The following is a 24943-nucleotide window of genomic DNA, read 5'->3' on the forward strand; positions in this document are numbered from 1 at the left end:
GCTAAAAGCGGTACCATTATTTTGCATGAAAATTTGGCGTTTTCTAGCAGACATCCCGGGTATGATAAAGTTTGAAAAATGAAATCATAAATTATAATATAATAAATAACTATAAATAATTGTACCAAATAATAATATAACAATAATAAAATTTATTCAATAATGTAAGCAAATCAAAAACACTGAAATTTGCTCAGTTGCAGAATTGTCACTGTCATTACTTTTCAGTATTTGATGACGGATCTCCCCAGAAATCGCTATCGCTCAATTCTGCGAGTGATTCCAATTTATTATCGCTGTTTTCTAGCTGGTCTAAAACCATTTTTGATGTAAAGTGACAGTTTGGTTGCTATGGACAATCTCCAGTTTCCAGGCAGAAAGAACAGTTTTTATTATATAAAACTGCATGCAGGACACTGGGCAGACCATTAGGGACAAAGGGGAGGTGAAATATTTACATACAGCAATGTAATCTGTAAGATTACATTATACTGTATGTATACTGTGTGTTACACTTTTTGAAATTGGCGCCGATCTCCGTCCCCGTGCGTCGCAACGCTCGCAGGGAACAAAGACCGGGTCCATGATAGATCGAGCGAGACACGGCTCGCTCGTACAGCGGGGAGACAACGCTGGATCCGAGGGAGAAGGTAAGTAAACATCCTCCCTGATCCAGTGATGCAGTCCTGAGTTTGGCTCGGGGATACTGCTTTTGGTATAAAAATTCCACCCCGAGCCAGACTCGGGAATACCGTCAGGGGGGTTAAAGGATTGAGGCTTAGTAAGACATTATTCTTGCAATAAAAGTAATTGCATTAAAGTGCAAGAAAGAACAAAGAACCATAGAGTAGTATGATATGGCCACATGATTTATTAACCTCCCTGGCGGTATGATTATTTCAGATTTTAGGTGCTGAGAGCGGTACAATTATTTTGCATGAAAATTTGGCATTTTATATTGTAGGCCTCTAATTCTTAGGAATAACTCACTTAAATCTGTCCAAACCAGAGTCTAGTAAACATCCTGGGTATGATAAAGTTTGAAAAATGAAATCATAAATTATAATATAATAAATAACTATAAATAATTATACCAAATAATAATATAACAATAATAAAAAATATATTTAATAATGTAATCAAATCAAAAACACTGAAATTTGCTCATTTGCAGAATTGTCACTGTCATTATTTTTCAGTATTTGATGACGGATCTCCCCACAAATTCTAATTTATCATCACTGTTTTCTAGCTGGTCTAAAACCACTTTTGATGTAAAGGGACAGTTTTGGTTGCTATGGACAATCTCCAGTTTCCAGGCAGAAAGAACATTTTTTTTATAATATAAAACTGCATGCAGGGCACTGGGCAGACCACTAGGGACAAAGGGGATGTGAAATAATGACATAAAGCAATGTAATCTGTAAGATTACATTATACGGTATGTAATGTGTGTGTTTTACTTTTTGAAATTGGCGCCGTTCTCCATCTCCGTGCGTCACAACGCTCGCAGGGAACGGAGCCCGGCGATGTGATAGATCGAGCGGAGGACGGCTCGCTCATACAGCGGGGAGACATCGCTGGATCCAGCGATGCGGTCCTGAGTCTGGCTCGGGGTTACCGCTAATGGTACAAAATTGTCACAGGAATACCGCCAGGAGGGTTAAAAGTAGAAATAGAGTAGCAAAGGAAAAGCACACTACACCAGGTACCAGCATCTAGTGTACAACATCATATGCCCCTGGCCTCATCCAATGTGCGTTTCGTCTGGTGCAAGGGATGTCTTCAGGGGATAAAGAAAAAGCTGCACCAGGTGAAACACGTGAAAGGTAAGGTCAGTGGCATATGATGTTGGTTTTAGCGTAGTATGCTAAAACCACATGATTTATTAAAAATAGATATACTCACAAAAGTCACTCCACACCATGGATGAACAGTGGGTGTACAACATCAAATGCCACTGACCTCACCTTGCACACGTTTCTTCTGCTGCAGCTTTTTCTTTATACCCTGAAGACATCCCTTGCAGCAGACAAAATGCACATTGCATGTTGTTGTACACCTGCTGTTCATCCATGATGTGGTGTGTCTTTTGTGAGCATATCTATTTTTAATAAATCAAGTGGTTTTAGCATACTACTCTATGGTTCTTTGTTCTTTCTTCCATTATTACTTTGGCTTGCTAGCTTTTGATAACGAATGAAGGACTGCGGAGTCAGTGGCATCCTGAGTGGTGGCTCCCCAATTGGATGATTTATGCACTGCAGATCTTTTTTCATTTGGAAATCATTACTGTTTGGTAAGGGAACTGGCACACTTGTCTGTGAGGTGGTTTGGGATTCTTACACGTGGACTTTCATCATTTTCAAGATTTTACATTTGGACTTTTATATATTTCTCTTTGAAGTTTACTTTTTTCTTATGCATAAGTGAATCATATGTTATGGGACTGCTATTTTTTCCACTTATTTTGACGCACTTTGTTTATTATAGTTTAATATGAGTTACCCTATTTTTTCACACATATTTTTGTGTTGATCACTACAGAGATATTAGTTTTGTGCACCTTTTAGAGTATTTATTTTTGTAATTCTTTTGTGTCTGGAATATAGGTTGCTGCATTATCTCCTTTTGTTCTAAGCACACAATTTTTTCTGTGTTTATATAATTTAATATATGTTGTTGCTTGTCACTGTCTAAAATCTCATGTTATATTAACAAGGCTTAAAAAAAATTTTAAGAGGTTAATTTGCCCGAAAATTCAATCTTGGGTAATTTTGGTTCCAATTCCAATAACTTACTGATAAGAAATGCTGGACACATCTTGGGTTACTTTGCTCTGGGCTTGTTGACTTTCAGTGCTTTAAATATAACTACATTGCCCCCTGCTGGCTTTAAATTGCACTGTCTATATTTTCTTGTTTTTATAAATGTTGATATGCTTCTATAGAGATTAATGTAAGTCAAATTTTATGTTAAAAACACACAGTTCGATGCTGGTCCACGAGGCAGGACGCTACGGTAATTAGTGTTTCACGCACAAAATCTGTCACAGCCGGAGATCTCGGCTCTGTCACCAGATTGATGTCTGTTAACGAACCCCACTCTGCACTGAGCGATGGCAGGTAGGCAGAAGCGGGGGGGCAGCGGATTGGAGGCGGTGTTGGTAGGAAGCAGGGAAGGAGGAGAGGAAAGAGGAAACCACCTCCATGGGCGGTACATACCAGGATCCGCGAGACTCCTCCACCCACTACAGCAAGCAGGGAGGGAAGAACAAGTCCCTGCTTGCTTTAGAGAAATACTGGTGGGAAGTGCCAAGACCACAGGCTGAGGATACAGGAGGAATAGCAGCCAACGGTCTTGTGAACAGGAAATCACAGGAGATTAACGGCTTTTCTGCAAAATCATCAGGCTGCTACAGAAGAACTACAGAGCTCAGAAGAAGATGGATGGCACAGTTGGTAAAGGTAGGGGATTAGCAACAAGGACATGGAAAAAGGGTTATTCCCCAGAGTTCTGCTTTAAGTAATTGTATGGCAAAAAATAGATTTTTGTAGATTGCAAAAAATTAAAAAAAAAATTCTGGTGTCGAAGTGGTTAAATACATGTTAAAATGTATTTAAACTGTAAGACAGAGACAATTGGAGTGAAATAGCAAAGAGTGGCAACAGCATAAGGCCCTCTCCTCTTGTCTAAACTGTTTAACAAAGCAGGTCTGCTCCACATTTACAAAGGGGGTGCAAGCCCATGGACCATGAACACTTACCATATTTATCGGCGTATAACACACACTTTTTTCCCCTTAAAATCAGGGGAAAATCGTGGGTGCATGTTATGCGCCGATCCCCACCGATCCCCCACTGATTGTGAGCTGAGGAGAGAGCGCCTCTGATATCTATACATAGTCGAGTGTACTCGGCTATTCTTGGCTATTTCCGCTCAGATAGCTGTGAGCGGAGCTATCCGAGCCTAGAGGAATACACTCAGCTATTTATGTATATGTGTGGCGCTCCGCTCCGCTCACAGTCACGCCCAGTCCCTGTGTTATGTCCATCATAGGGCGGGACTGGGCGTGACTGAGCGGAACTATCTGAGGATAGCCGAGGACACACGGCCATGCATAGCTATCAGCGGCGCTCGCTCCTCCGCTCTGCTACGAGAGGAGCCGAGAAGAGCCAAGATGCACAGGACCGGCTCTGTGTATCTCAGCGGTGCCATTTTCAAACTGCAGTGACACTGACATGTCACTGCAGTTTAACTGCAGCCTGGGCAAGGCTGCAAATGACACTGAGGAGGCTGAAGATGGACGCTACAAGGCTGCAAATAACACTGAGAAGGCTGCAAGGCTACAAATGACACCTATGAAGACTGCAAGGCTGCAAATGACACTGAGAAGGCTGAAAATGTCACTGAGAAGGCTGCAAATGTCACTGACAAGCATGCAGATGGATGCTGTATTGATTGGCATTTAAATGTAAGGTTTTTTCCTTAAAATTTCTTCCTAAACTTGGGGTGCGTGATATACGTCTTTGCGTGATATACGCCGATAAATACGATAACTAAAATAAGTGTACTATTCCTAAATAAAAATTTCCAGAAAATGTATTTCAGATACTACAAAAATGAATATCATGACAAAAATTTTTTACAAAACACACTTTTTTCATTTTTTTTTTCAAAAGATAAGTGAAACAATATTTGTGATACCAGTTCAGAGTAAAACAACTCAGGTGCAAATTCCAGCATAAATAGAGATAAAGGGTCATTGTAAAAACAAACCATGTGTGTTCCTGTGCTCAAAAATGCACTACAAACTAGTGTGTGCCACTTTGAAATGCCCCCTGGTGCTCACACTCCTTACTGAATGTATAGGATCTCAATGTTATAAGAGATCAATAGCACCTAAAAGAGATGCATCTCTAGTATTTACATTTTTCAGGGTGACTCAGCAACTCACACCACACTCATAGACCATAAAGAGAACTAAAAATACAAATCCCAGAGTGTAGTATTTAAAGAGGAACTGCAGTCTGCTCGCATAATTTATAATAAAAATATATTTGCCATTCTGAAGCTTCCCTTCAACCATTTTGCATATTATTTTATATATACTGTGATTCTGTACTTGCCAAATATGCTACAGAAATCTCCCTCCACTAAGTCTAGATGCATCCATTTTAACTGTGGGCAGCTGAAGCTGCTTCCTGTTCACTTCCTGAATTTACACAGAGCCACACCTCCAGCTCTGCAGCTCTCATTGGCCCTCTTATGACTCACTTCCCCTCCCTTCCTGGCAAACTCTCATGAGAGTGAGAGAGAGAGATGTGCATGATGTTGTAAGCCTAGGCTAATGACCAGACAAGAAAGAGGAAGTGGGCTGAATAAGGTATTTACTGGCAGAAAAAAAAAAAAATACTATCCAAAGTTAAAACAACAAGGTCAGAACATTTAATAGATGGAAAATGAAAAAATTACCAAAAGTCCACTTTAAGACTGCAAAGCGATTTATTAAAAAATGCCATTCACAAAACAAGCATAGAGACCAGCGTGTATAACAGAAGCGCCACTACGGATCCACCTGATAACGTCCATTCAGTGACAAAACACATTGGACAGGGGCCGGCCATCATTGTGCACGCTGATGGTACATCAGCAGCACTTCGGGAAAGTTGACCTTCTCTAAAAACCAAAAGCTTTGTACTCACAGAATATTCATCACATTCTGGGTAAGCATTACACAGATTGCAGAGATTAAGAGAGACAGCAATGTCAATCAGGTTCCCCTAAAAATGATAACCATACCAGTATGTGAGGGAGCTTCTGAATGGGTAGGTGTTGGAGCCAAGATGTCCAAGTCCCCACCCTGATAGAACAGTGACCTACTGCTGGTAGTTATAAGCCTTCATGATATTGAGCTTGACTTCTTGCCTTAGGCCTACCTACAACATTTATGACCATTAGCCTTTATATTCTCAAGGAAAGGAATGTCCATACCAAAGTTATAGTTTCTACACTTTACTGTTCTTCTTTAGGTATGCCATTGACATTAACATCACACAAACATACTGACAGGTGTCTTTTGGCATACATCACTATACACAACAATTGACAAGCTGTAGCAGTCATTTGTGAAAGCGGAACATTTACATCACTTATAAGATATCTTCCCTTAGTATCTCCTCTCCTTGGAAGCACTACAGCGTTGGGACCCATCTTCCGGTATACTAGATTCTGTAGCATTCTGCTCTAACAATTACCAAGGTAAAGCATCCTGCTTTATTAATGCCAAAGGGAAATTGTTACGACACAGACACACTTAACAAAGACAACACAAGATCACAACAATAAACTGAACAAGATGCAAAAACAACAAAATTACCAATAACAGCCATTAACACCAAATAACTAAATTAAAACTACGCTACAAATAAAACATCCATACAATTAAAATACAACATAGAATAAATAGCACAGATTAAAATAACAGACAGTCAAACTACCAAATACAAATACACCACTTTCTCTAACACCCCCCAAATAATAACCAACACAATACCAACATACTATAAAAACAAGACAAAATCCTGATCATAAACCAGAATTAAATCATCACCTCCAGCCCTCACAGAAGAGAATTATATATCTTGATTACCACAGACTGGCTGACCAGCATATTGTGGAGTGGGTGGGAGGAGTTGTCCAAGATTGAACGTAACTTGAACAACATTCTCCTCTTCAACACTGTTGTAAAAGGCTCCAATTCCAATCCAACTACATCACTACATACAGGGCTATACAATGTAATATTGAAATAAAAACGCAAACTGGTTAAACTTGATGGACTGGTGTCTTTTTTCAACCTTACTAACTATGCAACTGGCCTTGTGAATTAGTTTGTTGAGTCTGTTGGTGTTGGACACTCTAAGCCTGCTTCCCCAGCATGCCAATACATAAAAGAGAGTGCTGGCCACCACAGACTCATAAAACATCTTCAGCATCGTCCGGCAAATGTTAAAGGACCTCAGTCTCCTCAAAAAGTGGAGGCGGCTCTAACCCTTCCTATAGAGCACCTCAGTGTTCTTGTTCCAGTCCAGCTTATTCTCTATGTGCACTCCCAGATACCTGTAACTCGCTACTATCTCCATGTCCACTCTTCGGATGGAGATTGGGGTCAATGGTGACTTTCTCTTTCTGAAATCCACAACAAGCTCCATTGTCATTTGTCACATTTAGATAAAGATGATTAATCTCACACCATGTGACAAAGTTCTCCATCACAGTCCTATACCAAGTCTCTTCCCCATCCCTGATACATCCCACTACCGTAGAATCATCAGAAAACTTCTGAAGATGGCAAGATGTCTGGTAGCTGAAATCAGTGGTGTAGACAGTAAAAAGAAAGGGAGAGACAACTGTCCCATGTGGAACCCCAATATTGCTGATCACCCTATCCGACACACAGTCTTGCAAACGCACATACTGCGGTCATCTTGTCAAGTAGTCTACAATTGATGATACAAGGGAAAAACCAACCTGTATTTACTGCTAGCTTGTCATCAAAAGATCGGGCCTAATAGTATCAAAAGCACTGGAGAAGTCCAAAAACATGACCATCACAGTGCTTGCTGACTTATCCAGGTGTGCATATATGTGATTTACCATGATAATGATAGCATCCTCAACCCCCAGTCTTGGCTGGCATGCAAACTGCAAAGGGTCTAAACATTTACTACCAACTCATATAAAACAAGTCTCTCCAAGGTCTTCATTATGTGGGGGGTCAAAGCCACTGGTCTATAATCCTTGGAGCCACAAGGACGTGGCATCTTTGGCACAGGGACAAGACAGGATGTCTTCCACAACACAGGAACCTTTCATAGACTCAGGCTCAAGTTAATGACCCATTGAAGAACACTCCCCAGCTGGTCTGCACATGCCCATGCACCCTAGGGCTAACTCCATCAGGGCCTGTTAATTTTACTGCCTTAAGTCTCCTCAACTGTCTACTCACCTGATCAGCTGTAATATAAACTGTTGCACTTTCCCATAAAGGAGTAGAGTTGTTCTTATAAAAAGAATAACCAGTAAAAGTATCCAATAGGGGTGAATCACAACACAAATTAAAGGAGGAAGGACATCTAGTATGAGGAGAGGAGAGTACTTTCTGCAACTCTACTCTCCCGAAGCTTTGTGTTGAATCTGAGGGAGTAAAAGCCAGGGCCTCCGAATCAACCCATTAAAAAAATGGTTCAGTTAATTTGTCCTCTCCACATCACCCCTAGTCCCTCCACCAAACTGCTTAAGACCTGTAATGGTTCGCATGCCATTCCAGATCTCTCTCACTTTGTTTTGCTGGAGTTTCCACAGCTTTCTCATATATTTCTCTTTAGCCTCTAAATTCTTATCCTCAGGTCCCTCTGAATCATTTTTAATGCCTCCCTATTACCCACTCTAAAAGCAATCTTCTTGGAGTTAAGAATATCCTTCATATCCCTAGTTACCCATGGTTTATTATTTGAATAACAATGATCAATTCTTGTGTCTCCCTGTATCTAGGGTTGCCACCTTTTCTTTAAGTCAAACCCAAACACTTTAGAGGTGCACAGCAATATATATATATATATATATATATATATATATATATATATATATATATTATTTTTTTTTTTTTATAAACTATACATATATTTTGCTAATAAATAACAATAATAACAAGAGTCCCCCTTTACATCAGAGTCCACAGAGTTCCACTTTTACATCTGAACTCGCACAATTCCCTTTCACTGTAAGGGGGGGACTCTGCAGACTCTGATGTAAGGGAGAACACTGGGAACCCTGATTGAAGGAGGGAGAACACTGAGAACTCTGATGTAAAGGAGAACATGGTGGCCTCTGGTGTAAAGAGGAAGTCTGATCTAAGGGGTACTCTGAGAACCCAGATTTACCTTTGTATACTCACTCAGAGGCAGGAGAAAGAAGGGGGAGGGGGAGACTTCAGTCATAGACAGGGATGGATGGGGAGCTCACTCACTCCTTAGCAGTCAGCACCTCTTATCCAGATGTATTTGAGGCTGCTGTACTTCAAATTTCCAGCCCCCACTTTTTTTTTCTGAGGCACAGTGCCAGGGATTAGAGTGTGGGCAGACACAGTGGGGGGTTGGGGCAGGACGAAGAGGTGCAGATCGAGCCCTATCTCCTCTGCCATCTGTCTGTGTGTGTCGGGGGGAATTGTTAGTGCTGGCTTTGAGCAGCATGAAAGAAAGTGTAACAGACAATCTCAGCTTAGAGAAATGCAGCCAACATCCCTGCTGTGAAGCCATAGACCAGTCTGAATGATGTGTCCGGGTTTCAGACAGTCTGAAACCCGGACACATGATTCCAAACCCGAACTGTCCAGGTGAATCCTGGACAGGTGGCAACCCTATCTGTATCCCACTCCATAACTTTACAAGCACGCTATCAGATGTTACTCTCACTCCTAGATGTACTACTACTTAGGTCAAAGAGTACTTCTCCTGGCCTAAAAGGCCTTTTGCATCCCTCTCACAGTTCACTTAGATGTCTGTGAATGTCAAGTTTTACAATGCCTCATGGGATGTGTAGTTCCACAACAGCTGGAGGGCCGTAGTTTGAAGATCCCTGATTTAGACTGTAACTCGAGTCAGGGTGACTACAGTTGGTCCTTCTAATGCCGCGTACACACGTAGCCGACTATCCAGCGGACTTAGTCCGGCAGACTTCCCGCCAGACTGTCCGTCCAACTTTCCGAACGGGCTACTTGCCCACACACGGCACTATTTCAGCGGACAAATACGATGTACTAAGTCCGCCGTACTATCCGCCGTACTTTTGAAATGAACGGACTCGCCCACACACGTGGAGGAAAGTCCACTCATTTCGAGCGCGTCTCCAGGTAGGTGGGGCCCGCGAAGGAGACGTAGCTGGCCCCGCCACCTGGTATGGACTTAAAGGGGAACCCCAACGCCGAAAAAAACGGTGTGGGGGTCCCCCCAGGTCTACATCAGACCCTTGTCCGAGCACGCTACCCGGCCTGCCAGGAAAGGGGGACGAGCGAGCGCCCCCCCTCCTAAGCCGTACCAGGCCGCATGCCCTCAACATGGGGGTTGCCTTGGGGAAGCGCGCGGCTCCCCCACCCCAAAGCACCTTGTCCCCATGTTGATGGCACGCGGGATGCTGGGACTGTGACATCATAATAGGCGGGGACATCATCCGGTGATGTCCCTATATAAGTCGCTGCGCGCCCGGTCCCCGTCATTGTGAGCGGAGGGAGCAATGAGTCAAGATCTGAAGAGAAGAAGAGAACAGAAGAACAGAAGGCGGTGGCGACGACAGCAACGACAGCGGCGACAGAAGACCGGGCCACCGCCTGTAAAAGAGCTATAAGAAGGCGTGTTGGCCCGGCAGAAGAACCGAAGAGGGGCACAAGACCCCCGAAGTCAGAAGAAGGGCGGTGGCGAGGAAGAAAGCCGGGCTCCTCCGCTAGCAGTCCAGAGAGAAGACCCCGAAGACGGAAGACCCCCGGAGCTGTGCAATAAACTATTTTTACCCTGTGTTGTGTTTTTTTTTGTACTTTTTTCACAGGTGAATGGGTAGGGGTACATTGTACCCCATACTCATTCACATAGGGTGGGGCCGGTATCCGGGGGCCCCCTTATTAAATGGGGCTCCCGGATTCCGATAAGCCCCTCGCCCGCAGACCCCGACAACCAACGGCCAGGGTTGTCGGGAAGAGGCCCTTGTCCTCCTCAACATGGGGACAAGGTGCTTTGGGGTGGGGGGGCCGCGCGGCCCCCCCTTCCCCAAGGCACCCCCCATGTTGAGGGCACGCGGCCTGGTAAGGCTCAGGAGGGGGGGGGCGCTCGCTCGTCCCCCCCTTTCCTGGCCGGCCGGTAAGCGTGCTCGGACAAGGGTCTAATGTGGACCTGGGGGGGACCCCCACACCGATTTTTTTTGGCGTTGGGGTTCCCCTTTAAGTCCATACCAGGTGGCGGGGCCAGCGATGTCTCCTTCGTGGGCCCCGCCTACCTGGAGACCCGCTCAAAATGAGCGGACTTTTCTCCGGGCGGGAAAAGTCCGTTCATTTCAAAAGTACGGCGGACTGGCACACACACGGCCGGATTGTCCGCCGAAATGCAAGTGCGGCGGGAAGATTGGAGTGCAAAACTACTTTATAAGTCCGCCGTACTTTCGGGTCAAAAAAGTATGCCGGAGGCTACACACGGGGGGATTGTCCGGCGGACTTGAGTTTGCCGGACTTTTCCACCCGATTGTTTGATCGTGTGTACGCAGCATAAGTGTTGCATTACCTCAACTGGGATTCTGATACATGAAGTGCCTTTGGCAGTAGCTGAATAGTACATCCACATGGCTGTGGGGTGTTTATCTCTTATGCCCTGTTTCACTAGACTTCTCCCCTCCTGACATTTGTATGGACATTGACTCAACCCCTTGCATCACTACAGGAAGGCTTTGTCTAAATGCGGACCTAACATCCAATTAGATAATTACCTATTACCACACAATTTTGGGAAAGAGCCCCTTAGTGGCACACTAGCCAGCTGCACTTGCTTACAAGTAGCACAATTAAGCATAACTTATTCTAAAGGAAAAGGTCTGTGATTAGGGGCCTAAAAAGCCACCTACTGACTGAATAGAGCATTACAAAATATTCATATCTTATATTCCATATTTGGCTGATTAAAAAAAACAAAAACAAAATCTCTCTGAACTGCAGTAATTGGATGACCATGAGAGAGCATAGGAAAATATATGGGTTGATTTACTAAAGGCAAATTGACTTTGTAAAGTGCAGTTGCACTCTTCAAGTGCATTTGCTCCAGAGCTTAGTAAATGAGAATACCCAATCGCAAAAAATAAAAAAACAGCATGCATTCTTGCCTGCATATGATTGGATGATGGAAGTCAGCAGAGCTTCTCCTCATTTACTAACCTCTGGGGCAACTGCTCTTGCACAGTACAACAGTCTATTTGCCTTTAGTAAATCAACCCCCAAGTGCAGAGGCGTCTCTCTAATTAGGAAAATTAGGTGGTTGCCTAAGGCCCCACACTCACAGGGGCCGCCTAATTTGCCTGTGATCAGTCACTGATGTCACGGTCTCATCATAGAGTGTCTTGGTCCAGTGGCAGCAGGTGCAGGGAGCGAGAGAGTAGAGGCCTCTAGGTGGCAGCAACGGCTGGATGAGAGCAGCCACTAAATGTCTGCAGGATCGGGAGGAGGAGAAGTGATCATTCAGCGGCTGCATAGCGGGATATGGAAAAATCAATTACAGTACACTGTGCAGTCTCCCCACCGTTCCTCCTATCTAACTTCTTCTGCACCCCCGTGTTCTTCCGCCCCCTCCTTGTGCTCTCTGGCTCCACCCCTCCTGCTCCCCAGCCCCTCATTTGCTCCCTGGCTCCTCCCCCAGTGCTTTCCAGCACCCCTTGCTGTCCATCCCAATTCTTTCTGCCGCCCTGCTCTTAAGCTTCCCCTGAGCGCTCTCCAGCTCCCACCCCTCCTGTGCTCTCCACCTTTCCCAGTGCTCTCTGCCCCCTCAGCATCTCTCCAGCTCTTCCCTGCTCTCACAGACTGGGACATGGGGCACAGAAGGGGCTGCAGACAGGGACAGAGCTAGTGATCTCTCTTACCTTCCTTTCCCTCACCGCCTTCTTTCTCACCTCCCCCTCTCTCTCCATCTTCTCTCTCTTACCCCATTACCCCTCTCTCTCCCCTCACTCCCTCTCTCCCATCACTCCCTTTCTCCCCTCCCCCCTCTCTCTCCCCCTTCCTCACTCCACACCCCCCCTCTCCCTCTCCCCCATCACTCCCTCTCTTCCCCCTTCTTCTCTCCACCTCCCCTCTCTCTGCCCCCTGTCTCCCTCTCTTCCCCTTCCTCTCACCACCTCCCTCCCATCTCTCCCTCTCTCTCTCCTTCTCTATCCTTCCCTCCTCTTTCTCCCCTCCCTCTGTCATCCCCCTGACTCTCTCAAACCCCTCTCTCCCACAATCCTTCTCTCTCTCCCTCACCCCCTGTCTTTCTCACCTCCCTCTCTCTCTCATTCCCCCCTCTGTCACCTCCATCTCTCTCTCTCACCACACTCCTCTCTCTTACCCCTTCCCACCACTCCCTTCCTATCCTCCCTCTCCACCACTCCCTCCCCTCCCTCTCTCTTCCCCCTCTCTCCTCACCACTCCCTCCCCCCTCTCTCCCCTCCTCTCCTCTCTCTCCTCCCTCCTCTGCTCCCTTCCTCCTCCCCTCTCTGCCCACCTCTCCCTGCCCCTCGCTTCCCTCTCTATCCCTCCTCTCCCCCCTTTTGCGCACACCCTCTCTCTCCCCCCTCGCTCGCCCCCTCTTCCACCTCTCACTCACCCTCTCTTTCTCTCCCCCCCTCTCGCTCACCCCCTCTTCCTCCCCCTCTCGCTCACCCTCATCCTCCCTCTCCCCTCCCCTTTCTCTCTCTCTCCCCCTCTTTCTCTCCCCCATTTCTCCCTCTCTCTTTATCTCTCTCCCCCTCTCTCCCTACCCCTCTCCCCCTCTCTCCCCCATCCTCACTCACCCCCTCTTCCTCCCCCTCTCGCTCACCCTCACCCTCCCCTCCCCTTTCTCTCTCTCTTCCCCTCTTTCGGTCTCTCCCCCATTTCTCCCTCTCCCCCATTTCTCTCTCTCTTTCTCTCTCTCCCTCCCCCTCTCTCCCTCCCCCTCCCCCCTCTCTCTCCCTCCCCCTCTATCTCTACCCCCCTCTCTCCCCCTGCACTTTGCTGTGATTCCCGCACTCTACTTCCTCTGTGGATGTGGAATGATTCAGTGACATCTCCTCCCCATTCTCCCAAGACACAAGAAATTCTTAGAGGGGTTGCCACTTTGCTGGGTCCCAGATGTTTTATTTTCTGCATATGTCTGGTGGGTGAGGAGGGTGCCCTGGAAGTGGTGCCGATGAACTGTGTGCCAGATCCCTGCATCTTTTGCAGCCATTTGTATTGCTTGAATTTTTTTCCCATTATGGCGTGATTGGGGCCTCATGTGTGAGTTTTGGCTAAGGCCTCACAAAGCCTAGAGCCGCCTCTGCCCAAGTGTATGCTGTGCAAAGCGCAAGGGTTCTATGCAGTATGTAAACACACACATACACACAATACAGTGCAGAACATGCACTCTATTCAGGTTTTCCAGCTGTGTGATATACCCAACTGTGCACATTATCAAATTCTTTCAACAGATTATTTTTTTATCCCTGAAATTGGCAACTTACCTTTCCCCTTTACGTAAAAGCTCAAATCCTTTGTTTACTTCAGTAAAAGGCAATCTGTGAGTTATCAAAGCATCCAGTTTGAACTTTTCTGATATCAAGTCTGATACAAGTTGAGGAACACAATCCTTGCTCTTAAAACCTAGGGAAGAAAAAAAAGTAATAATGATGACTTTCAATATTCTCACATCATATATTCTGGAACAATCAAACACCACCTATACAGTATCTTATAGGTTGTATATATGCCCCGTCCAGTAACAGAATGGTGTACACATAACAGTTACAGATTTAGCAATGTGGACTACAATTGCAAAGTAAAGCGATTCCCTGTCATTTCTATATCTATAGATTGTATTGTCAGTCTAGTGCCCAGCGTCACTAACTGATATCATATTTGTGGGCCAAACCAAAGGGATTGTTGGATTAGTAGTTCCTCAGAATGGCTATTCCTCAGTATGACTATACACCAGGACTACATATCCCAGGTATCTTTGCTACATCAGAGAGATGCCAAAGAACCGCCTCACGCTCTCTTCGTCCTGGGCCCTGCATGTTACAGACCCCTCTGTATGGGGAGAGTGAGGTTGCAGCCTACCTCGCAGTGTACAACATTCCAACCCGGCCAAGAAGGGCCTAGCACTGCTTGCTGTTCATCAGACATCTATCCAGCATCAACTCGGCAGTCCGACAACCCACACTCCGTCCCTTACATCAGGTAGTCTTAACAAGCGGATCCACTTCAAGGACGCCCCGCCAGGAGTCCCTGTTCAGAAGGCATTGAATCGGCTTGGTCATTGGTGAGAGGGCAAATGCCCACCTTTGCATACCTTTCTTTGTTGCTTCACTGGGACATTGTGTACAGACAGCTTTACCTTGGGATTACTTTACTGCACTTCTATTTGAACACTGTACATAGACGTCTTTAGGTTCAACCATTCCAAGAAATACCATTACCCTGTTACTGCACGTTATTGGATATAGTTAATGAGCTCCAACTGCTGGTGAAGACCATCACGCCTGCAACTGGGGCATGCTGTCATTACTGCTTAAAGTGCCCTCATACCATTCTTGTTTGCTTGATCTCTCATTGTGAATAAATGTTAAATAGGCCGTCCTGGGTTTCCCTTAAGCATTAATTGTGGCAATACTTCTAAACTCTTGCTTATCTTTTCAGGTCATGTTCAAGTGGTATTTCTTTGTACATACGTGTATATAATATTCTATTACTGCCAAACTATCTTAACTTGTATTATTATGGAGGACTTTTTCTGCTGAGCTAGGATTGTTATTCAAAGCTCAGTTGATCTATTACCTCCTTGGTGCAACAAGATATTCTACTGAAGATAAGTACTCCAGTAAATGTTATTAGAATATAAACGTACTGAGTTGTTTGATTTATTACTTCAAGGTGGTGCAGAGATGTCTGAACCCAGAGAGTCAGGAGGGTTGGAATGTTTACAGGGTCATGGTGATGCAGACGAGCAGGTAAATCCAATTAGTCCCCAAGGGAGTCGTGCTACACAAGGCATATACCCTTTATTCCCTGAAGATGCTGGTTACGGGGAAACATGTTGGACGGGGTTCAGCATGTCACATCATTACGCATCCCAGCCGGGGTGTTCCTATTGTTATACCGATATTGTACAGCATCTTGTAAGTGCTTATGCTTTATTAAAAAGAAGTAGTTTTAAAGATACTGCACCGTGGCATCACTTTTTCTTAATTGCTTTTGTGGAGCACATCCTACGTAGGTGGTAGAGGAGCAGTAGCATGAATTGTGACTGAAGATTTTGGTGTTGAGGGGCACCAAGGTAGCTTATGATCTCTTTGTAGGATCTAAATACAAGGAGCCTATTAATCGCTTGGGTGGAGTTATCTTTTGGCACCTTTCCTCCTGTGGTACTTAATCCCTCTTATTTTGGAAGTTGGTCGCCTGATCTCTTCATTTATTTGGAATTCTATTTTATTTGGATATTTGATCATTTGGATTACTTTCACCATGTCCATCTAGTTCATTCCCCTACTGCACTGTTTGAATCATATATGTTTTTTTTTTTTAGGATATTATTGATTGCACTTTTTTGATATTTATTGCACAGCTTATATTAGCACAGTATTTTAATATATCTTTTAACATTGTTTGTTTCACATTTGCATATGATTTAAAGGGAGAGCAAACTTACCGTAATTTTTGGTTAAAAGGTACCGTATGTTTATGTACATTTCCAGATATTTCGCGTACATACAGTATTTACTGTATCTTTTCAGTATTTTTCATAGTACCTATCTCTATTACCTCCATTGTTAACCCAGGATTTCAAAATCCAGAAGTGAATTTTAAAGTATATTTATAGGCAAAACCTTTTTTTTTTTTCGTTAGTAGAAGATAGTTGGAACCCCTGTCAGGCTTTTAATGTCTGTACTATTGAGGAGATTTCCCTTCACTTTTAGCTCTGGAGATGCAACAGAAAGCAAATCACACAAAAGTAAGGACAGTGGAGATTATTAACTAAAGTTAAATCCACTTTGCACTACAAGTGCAAACTGCAAGTGCAAAGTGCACTTGGAAGGGCAGTCGCTGTAGATCCAAGGGGGACATGCAAGGAAAATAAAAAAGCATTTTATCTTGCACATGATTGGATAATAAAATCAGCAGAGCTTCCCCTCATTTCAGATCTTTCTCTCAAATCTACAGCGACTGCACTTCCTGGTTCAATGTTTTTTATTGAATTTTATAAGTTTATAACAATTAAACATGTGATCAATTGATCAGTTGGTCATATGAACATGAGTTACATACATTGCGCAAGTACACTCTTCATGAGATGCAGTCAATTTGAAGCATAAGTATAAGTATTACAAGTATAAGCCCTTGCACACACGGTCAAACATTCTGACAACAAAATCCGTTGGATTTTGTCTGATGGATTTTGTCCAAAACTGGTGTAGCATACACACGGTCGGACAAAGTTGTCAGAAAATCCGATCATTCGTACCGTGATGACGTTATTTCGTTACGACGGGACTACGTTCAGGCTAGTAGCCAATAGCTTTGATCTAGGAATTTGATCTGAGCATAATGTGTGGCACTTTGTCCGATTGGAATTCTCTACAAACGATCAGACAAAGTCCGATCGGATCATGTTGACGGAAAAATTTAAAGCCCAGCTCTAAAACTTTGTCGGTCAGATATTCAGATGGAAACAGTCAGATGGAGCCCATACATGGTCGGATTATCCGACAACACGGTCCGATCGGACATTTTCCATCGGAATGTCCGACCATGTATACAAGGGCTTAACCCCCCTGACGGTTTTCCTGAGTCTGGCTCGGGGTGGAATTTTTATGCCAAAAGCAGTAACCCCGAGCCAGACTCGGGACCGCATCGCTGGATCCAGGAGGACGCTTACTTACCTTCTCCCTTGGATCCAGCGATGTCCCCCCGCTGTACGAGTGAGCCGTGTCTTGCTCAATTCATCACATCGCCGATCTCCGTGCCCTGCGAGCGTTGAGACGCACGGGGACGGAGATTGGCGCCAAATTCAAAAAGTTAAACACATAGTATACATACAGTATAATGTAATCTTACAGAATACATTGCTGTATGTAATTATTTCACATCCCCTTTGTCCCTAGTGGTCTGCCCAGTGTCCTGCATGCAGTTTTATATTATAAAAACTGTTCTTTATGCCAGGAAACTGGAGATTGTCCATAGCAACCAAAACTGTCCCTTTACATCAAAAATGATTTTAGACCAGCTAGAAAACAGCGATAATAAATTAGAATCACTCGCAGAATTGAGGGATAGAGATTTGTGCGGAGATCCGTCATCAAATACTGAAAAGTAATGACAGTGACACTTCTGCAACTGAGCAAATTTCTGTGTTTTTGTTTTGATTACATTATTGAATAATTTTTATTATTGTTATATTATTATTTGGTACAATTATTTATAATTATTTATTATATTATAATTTATGATTTCATTTTTCAAACTTTATCATACCCGGGATGTCTGCAAGACTCTGGTTTGGACAGATTTAAGTGAGTTATTGCTAAGAATTACAGGACTACAATATAAAACACCAAATTTTCATGCAAAATAATTATACCGCTTTCAGCACCTAAAATCCGAAATAATCATATGGCCAGGGAGGTTAAAGGAGATTAAGAAATTTTGTGGTTTTCAGTTCATAGTTTCCATCTACAATTAAATTTTTTTGCACGTTAAAGAGTTGATGGCTAGTAGGCATTCAAATGTGTGATTTCTATCAACTAACGTAATCACTTCAGATATGTTGATGTCTAATGTGTTTTTCCAGTTTCTAAGTATAAGGGTGCGAGTTGCCAGAAGAATGTGGGTGATGACTGCTCTGTGTTCTTGAGGAAATTACTCCATACCAATGTGGAGGATTGCTAGTGCAGGGTCAGGGGATGTTAGGATCCCTGTAGTTGACGAGATCAGTTGGAACATTTTGTTCCATAGACTTGTAATGGTGGGGCATGTTGTGTACTAGATTGCCTACTTGTCTGCATTTTCTCCAACAGAGTGGGGATGCATCTGGGAAGAAAGTGGCAAGTCTATAGGGTGTATAGTGTCATCTATTGGTAATTTTGAGCATAATTTCCCAGTGGTTCACACAGTGGGAGTGTTTATGGATTCCTTTAAAAGTGTGTGTCCATTGTTCATCAGGGAATGTAGTGTTAAGATCTTTTTCCCACCTTTTATTGACAGCTGACTTATGGAAGGTGTGTTTGACTCGGATAATGTTGTAGCATAGCAATATTCCTTTAGCCTGCTGAGGGGTGGTTGTGTAAATGTTCCATGCTTTGGTTGGTAATTTTATTTTGGTTATAGGGTGTGCTCTTAGGAAGTGGAATATGCGCAGGCAGGAAAACGTTAGGCTTTTGGGCAATTGGTATTCGGTCATTATTTGTTCCACTGATTTTGGTGTTGTTCTGGTAATTAAATCTTGTATGCGCTTTATGCCCAGTGTGCGAAGCGTTGCTGTGGTGAGCATAGGAACTTTTGCCCCTCGGAGTTCTATGGGGAGGCCATATTTAATCTTGTGTGTATCTTTTCTGTCAATTTTTTGGAGGAATTTCCATGTTCGTAGGGATACTTGTATGGTAGGTGATAGACCCCCTATGTCCCAGGATTCCCACATGACGCCCAGTAGGAATGTGATTGTGTTTTTGGTCGGAAGCGATGATTTATCTATTTCTACCCACAGTGGATTATCTGCGGGACGGAACCAGTGTTTGAGCTGGTCTAATATCGTTGTCCAGAGGTAGTCATGAATGTCTGCAAAGCCCGCACCCCCTACACGCTTATGCGACATAAGATTGTTCTATGGGCATCTATCTCTTTTACCGCCCCATGAATTTCCATATGGATTTGGACAGTGTACGGAGGTAGTGGAGTGGAATGGAAATTGGAAGAGAACAGAACATGTAGATGATCTGTGGGAAGATAGACATTTTAAATGCTGCTATTTTTCCTAACTATGATAGTTCTCTTTTGGATATGTCTGCGAGTTCTTCTATTTTGATTATGAATGTTTTAAAGTTGGCATCCGCTAAGAAAGTGGTTGTGTTGGTCAGGGTGATACCTAGGTATGAGATACCTTTTTTGCTTCATGAGTATGGTAGAGCATCTTGTAGTGACTTTTTTGTGACATGGGGAAGTCCTATGTCTAGAATCAAGGATTTATTAAAATTAACTCTGTAGTACGACACTGCGCCCACGTCTATTAAAATTTTGTGGGCCTGTGGGAGAGAGGTGTGTGGATGAGTCAATAACAGGATGACATCATCCGCAAATCAGTTTATGACGTGTTTGTCCGAATTGAAGGCGAAAACTGTGATATTAGTGTTTGTTCTGATGGTCTCAGCCAGGGGCTCTATCATTAGGTTAAATATTGTAGGGGAGAGAGGACATCCTTGTCAGGTGCCATTGGTCATTTTGAATGGTTTGGATAGGAGATCAGACCTGTAAACTTGATGGGCATAAATAGAGAGCCAATATTGCCTTGAGGATTGGACCTTTGAAGCCGAATCTGGCCAGCACCATTTCCAGGTCCAGTGGACCCTGTCGAACACCTTCTCTGCATCTATAGATAGAAGCAGAGAAGGCGTTCGTGTTTGGACAGTGCGATGAATAACATTAATTATACGTCTAGTAGCATCTGAAGTTTGTCTCCCCCTCACAAATCGCATCTGGTCATGTTTTATGATGAGGGGAACAATATCCGTCAGTCTTTTAGCTAACAATTTTGCATATATTTTAATGTCTGAATTTATAAGAGATATTGGTCTAAAGTTGGCTGGCGTGGTGGGATCTTTTCCCGGTTTGGGTAGGGTGACAATGTGAGCTCTCAGCATCTCCTGTGGAAATGAGGAAGTGTTTTCTGCCTTTGTGAATACACTTTGCATGTGTGGAGATAATATGTCTTTGAATGTTTTGAAGTATTGATTGGCAAAACCATCTGGTCCTGGTGATTTGTCATTTGGTAGTGACATTGTGATATTTTCTATTTCTTGAGTGGAGAAGGGAGTGTTCACCTGTCTGAGTTGGTCTTCTGTCGGTGACGGGAGTTATACACTTTGTAAGAATTGTTGTATGGTGGTTTGTGATGGCTGTTGGTTTGACATATCTGTTTGGAGATTGCACAGTGCTCCGTAATAATCTGCAAATTGGTTCGCTATCTCCTGTGGGTTGGTGGTTTTGTGGTGGAGGGTGTTATGTGTTAGGTATGCTATTCTAGATGTTGTGTGTGCAGCTCTAATTCTACTGGCTAGGAATTTACCTGCTCTGTTTGCATTAGCGTAAGAGTTCAGTTGTAGGCGTCTAATGTGTTTGTCGTATTGTTGTGTGAGTCATGGGAATCACAGAATGGTCAGACTATGTAATATCATGTATCTGAGTTTTGTGAACTCATTGTAGAAGCCATTTGTCAGTGAGAAACATATCTATCCGCGAATACGAGCAGTGCCAGGTGGAAAAAAAGATGTAGTCCCTCTCGTTGGCATGGTGGCATCTCCATGCATCAAACAATTCTTGTTCGTGTAGAAGGTTGTAGAGGAATGTTGATCTTTTTGCTTTTTTGCGGATGTGTCCAGATTTGGATCTGCTATAAGGTTGAAATCCCCACCTTGAGGATTGGATTTTTGAAGCCGAATCTGGCCAGCACCATTTCCATGTAGGTCCAGTGGACCCTGTCGAACACCTTCTCTGCATCTATAGATAGAAGCAGAGAAGGCGTTCGTGTTTGGACAGCGTGATGAATAACATTAATTATACGTCTAGTAGCATCTGAAGTTTGTCTCTCCCTCACAAATCGCATCTGGTCATGTCTTATGATGAGGGGAACAATATCCGTCAGTCTTTTAGCTAACAATTTTGCATATATTTTAATGTCTGAATTTATAAGGGATATTGGTCTAAAGTTGGCTGGTGTGGTGGGATCTTCTCCCGGTTTGGGTAGGGTGACAATGTGAGCTCTCAGCATCTCCTGTGGAAATGAGGAAGTGTTTTCTGCCTTTGTGAATACACTTTGCATGTGTGGAGATAATATGTCTTTAAATGTTTTGAAGTATTGATTGGCAAAACCATCTGGTCCTGGTGATTTGTCATTTGGTAGTGACATTGTGATATTTTCTATTTCTTGAGTGGAGAAGGGAGTGTTCACCTGTCTGAGTTGGTCTTCTGTCAGTGACGGGAGTTATACACTTTGTAAGAATTGTTGTATGGTGGTTTGTGATGGCTGTTGGTTTGACATATCTGTTTGGAGATTGCACAGTGCTCCGTAATAATCTGCAAATTGGTTCGCTATCTCCTGTGGGTTGGTGGTTTTGTGGTGGAGGGTGTTATGTGTTAGGTATGCTATTCTAGATGTTGTGTGTTCAGCTCTAATTCTACTGGCTAGGTATTTACCTGCTCTGTTTGCATTAGCGTAAGAGTTCAGTTGTAGGCGTCTAATGTGTTTGTCGTATTGTTGTGTGAGTCATGGGAATCACAGAATGGTCAGACTATGTAATATCATGTATCTGAGTTTTGTGAACTCATTGTAGAAGCCATTTGTCAGTGAGAAACATATCTATCCGCGAATACGAGCAGTGCCAGGTGGAAAAAAAGATGTAGTCCCTCTCGTTGGCATGGTGGCATCTCCATGCATCAAACAATTCTTGTTCGTGTAGAAGGTTGTAGAGGAATGTTGATCTTTTTGCTTTTTTGCGGATGTGTCCAGATTTGGATCTGCTATAAGGTTGAAATCCCCACCTTGAGGATTGGATTTTTGAAGCCGAATCTGGCCAGCACCATTTCCATGTAGGTCCAGTGGACCCTGTCGAACACCTTCTCTGCATCTATAGATAGAAGCAGAGAAGGCGTTCGTGTTTGGACAGCGTGATGAATAACATTAATTATACGTCTAGTAGCATCTGAAGTTTGTCTCCCCCTCACAAATCGCATCTGGTCATGTTTTATGATGAGGGGAACAATATCCGTCAGTCTTTTAGCTAACAATTTTGCATATATTTTAATGTCTGAATTTATAAGAGATATTGGTCTAAAGTTGGCTGGTGTGGTGGGATCTTTTCCCGGTTTGGGTAGGGTGACAATGTGAGCTCTCAGCATCTCCTGTGGAAATGAGGAAGTGTTTGCTGCCTTTGTGAATACACTTTGCATGTGTGGAGATAATATGTCTTTGAATGTTTTGAAGTATTGATTGGCAAAACCATCTAGTCCCGGTGATTTGTCATTTGGTAGTGACATTGTGATATTTTCTATGTCTTGAGTGGAGAAGGGAGTGTTCACCTGTCTGAGATTTCCATATGGATGGATTTGGTTTTCCTGAGTACTTTCTTTAGGAAGTGGATTTGATGGTTGTTGGGGGCATACAATGTGACAAGTGTGTACGTATTGGAGTTAATGTCTCTTGTCACTATAATGTATGATTCCTTGATTTGGAAAGATAAAGAGTTTCTCAGTGCTAGCATCACTCCTCCTTTTTTACTGTCGGGCGTACATGCCAAAAACACGTGTGGGTATTCTCTGTGCATACATTGCGGGGCTTTTAGTTGCGGGAAATGGGTTTCCTGGACGCAGAGAACATCCGCTCTTTGTCTACAGGCTTCTTTCCATAATGAGAATCTCTTGGCTGGATGATTCAGGCCATTGGCATTTATGGATATACAGCTTATAGTCATTTGTGGTGATGGGAAATGTGATGTGTGTATGCGTGGTTTAAGTACTCACTGTGTCCTTGGGTTTCCATACTGCTATCTTCTTTCGTTTGGTTGAGGGTTTCTTGAGCTTTGCTCTCCTGGTAAGGCGATATTACCTTGCGTTGAAGTTTGCTGTGTGCAACAGACATGAAACAGAGGGAACAAAAAAGGCAAAAAAGACAAAAAGCATAGAAATTGAACTGTGGATTCATAAAAACGGATCTTATAAGGGATCCGTGTGCAGACATTGCTGCTGAACTTGTTAACGGAGGTATAGGAGAATATATTGTATACTCCTGTGACTGGAGAGATAAATGGGAGTTCCATTATGTGGCATGTTTCTTGTTGCCACGTTTGTGTGACACCACTTGCCATTCATTTTGGAGCAGCTGTGGTTGTGACGCAGAGTTGGGTTGTAGCGCTTGGTGTGGGAGTAGCCCCCATTGACGCAGGATTGCAATGCCTTCCTCCATCGTAGTAATGGTCTTGGTGGTACCATTGTGGGTGATGGAAAGGGTTGCAGGGTACTTCCATTTCTGTGTGATTTTGTGATTTGTTAAGGCTTTTGTTATGGTCGCTAAGTTGTGACGTCTTTGCAGCACATGCCTGGAGAGGTCTGGCAGTAATTTTATGTCAGCGTACTGTGGAGGGATATTGTCAGGTCTGCGTGCTGCTTGCATGATTTTTTTCCTTTACGTGATAGAAGTGTACTCTGAGCAAAACGTCTCTTGATGTACCTTCTGGAAGGAAGGACGGTTTAGGAATTCTATGGATTCTGTCCAAAATGAGGTCCTGCGTGTTTAATGTGGGAACCAAGGTGGAGAACAACGTATGGGTATATTGTAGGAGGTGAATGGCTTGTACAGACTCTGGGATACCTCGCAGTTTTATGTTGTTCTTTCTGGAATGGTCCTCGAGGTCTGCAACCTTATCCTTTAGCAATGCTATGTCCCCCCCCCCTGGTCCTCATGTGCGTTCACCATAGTGTTAAATGTAGATGAGTACTCATCCATTTGTTGTTCCACTCTATCCACCCTGATCCCAATAGTCTGCATCTCTTTGTAGTATTGGTTGATCCCTTTACCCATTTCAGTTTGTAGGGAGGATCTGAGTGAAAGCAGCATTTCTTTAAGTATGGTGTCTGATATAGGTTTATCAGCAGTGGGGAAGTCCGCTACGGGGTCTCTCAGTTGTGGGGCCTGAGTGGTGCTGTTTCCTTGCATCCCGCTTACCTCCATGTCTTGGTTGTTGTGAGACCTGACAGGCGATTCCTTCTGCGGCTTAGATTTGACTGGGCTCTGTGTGGATGGGCTGGATGTAGCAGAGGATGATCCGCTGTGTAGACGATACCGTGTGGACTGTGTATGGAGCTCTCTGTGCTCGTTGTTATTGATCGCGACCCTGTCCTTCGTTAGTTGCGCACGTGAGCTGCCGCCATTTTGTTGAG

The 24943-nt window shown here is 43.8% G+C and overlaps 1 protein-coding gene across 2 annotated transcripts in view; it reads right to left on the bottom strand.

The window, feature by feature from the left end:
• LOC143974844 (alcohol dehydrogenase 1-like) overlaps nucleotides 1–24943 on the bottom strand; it is a 217699-nt gene that overhangs the window by 89254 nt on the left and 103502 nt on the right. For both annotated transcript variants that reach the window (XM_077476601.1, XM_077476600.1), the window contains exon 8: nucleotides 14269–14407. In XM_077476601.1, the coding sequence (XP_077332727.1) occupies nucleotides 14269–14407 (139 nt within the window). The remainder of the gene's footprint in view (nucleotides 1–14268; nucleotides 14408–24943) is intronic.

Source organism: Lithobates pipiens, unplaced genomic scaffold (genome assembly GCF_037356315.1).
Source record: "Lithobates pipiens isolate NorthernLeopardFrog02 unplaced genomic scaffold, aLitPip1_a1.2 Scaffold_13, whole genome shotgun sequence".
Lineage (NCBI taxonomy): Eukaryota > Metazoa > Chordata > Amphibia > Anura > Ranidae > Lithobates > Lithobates pipiens.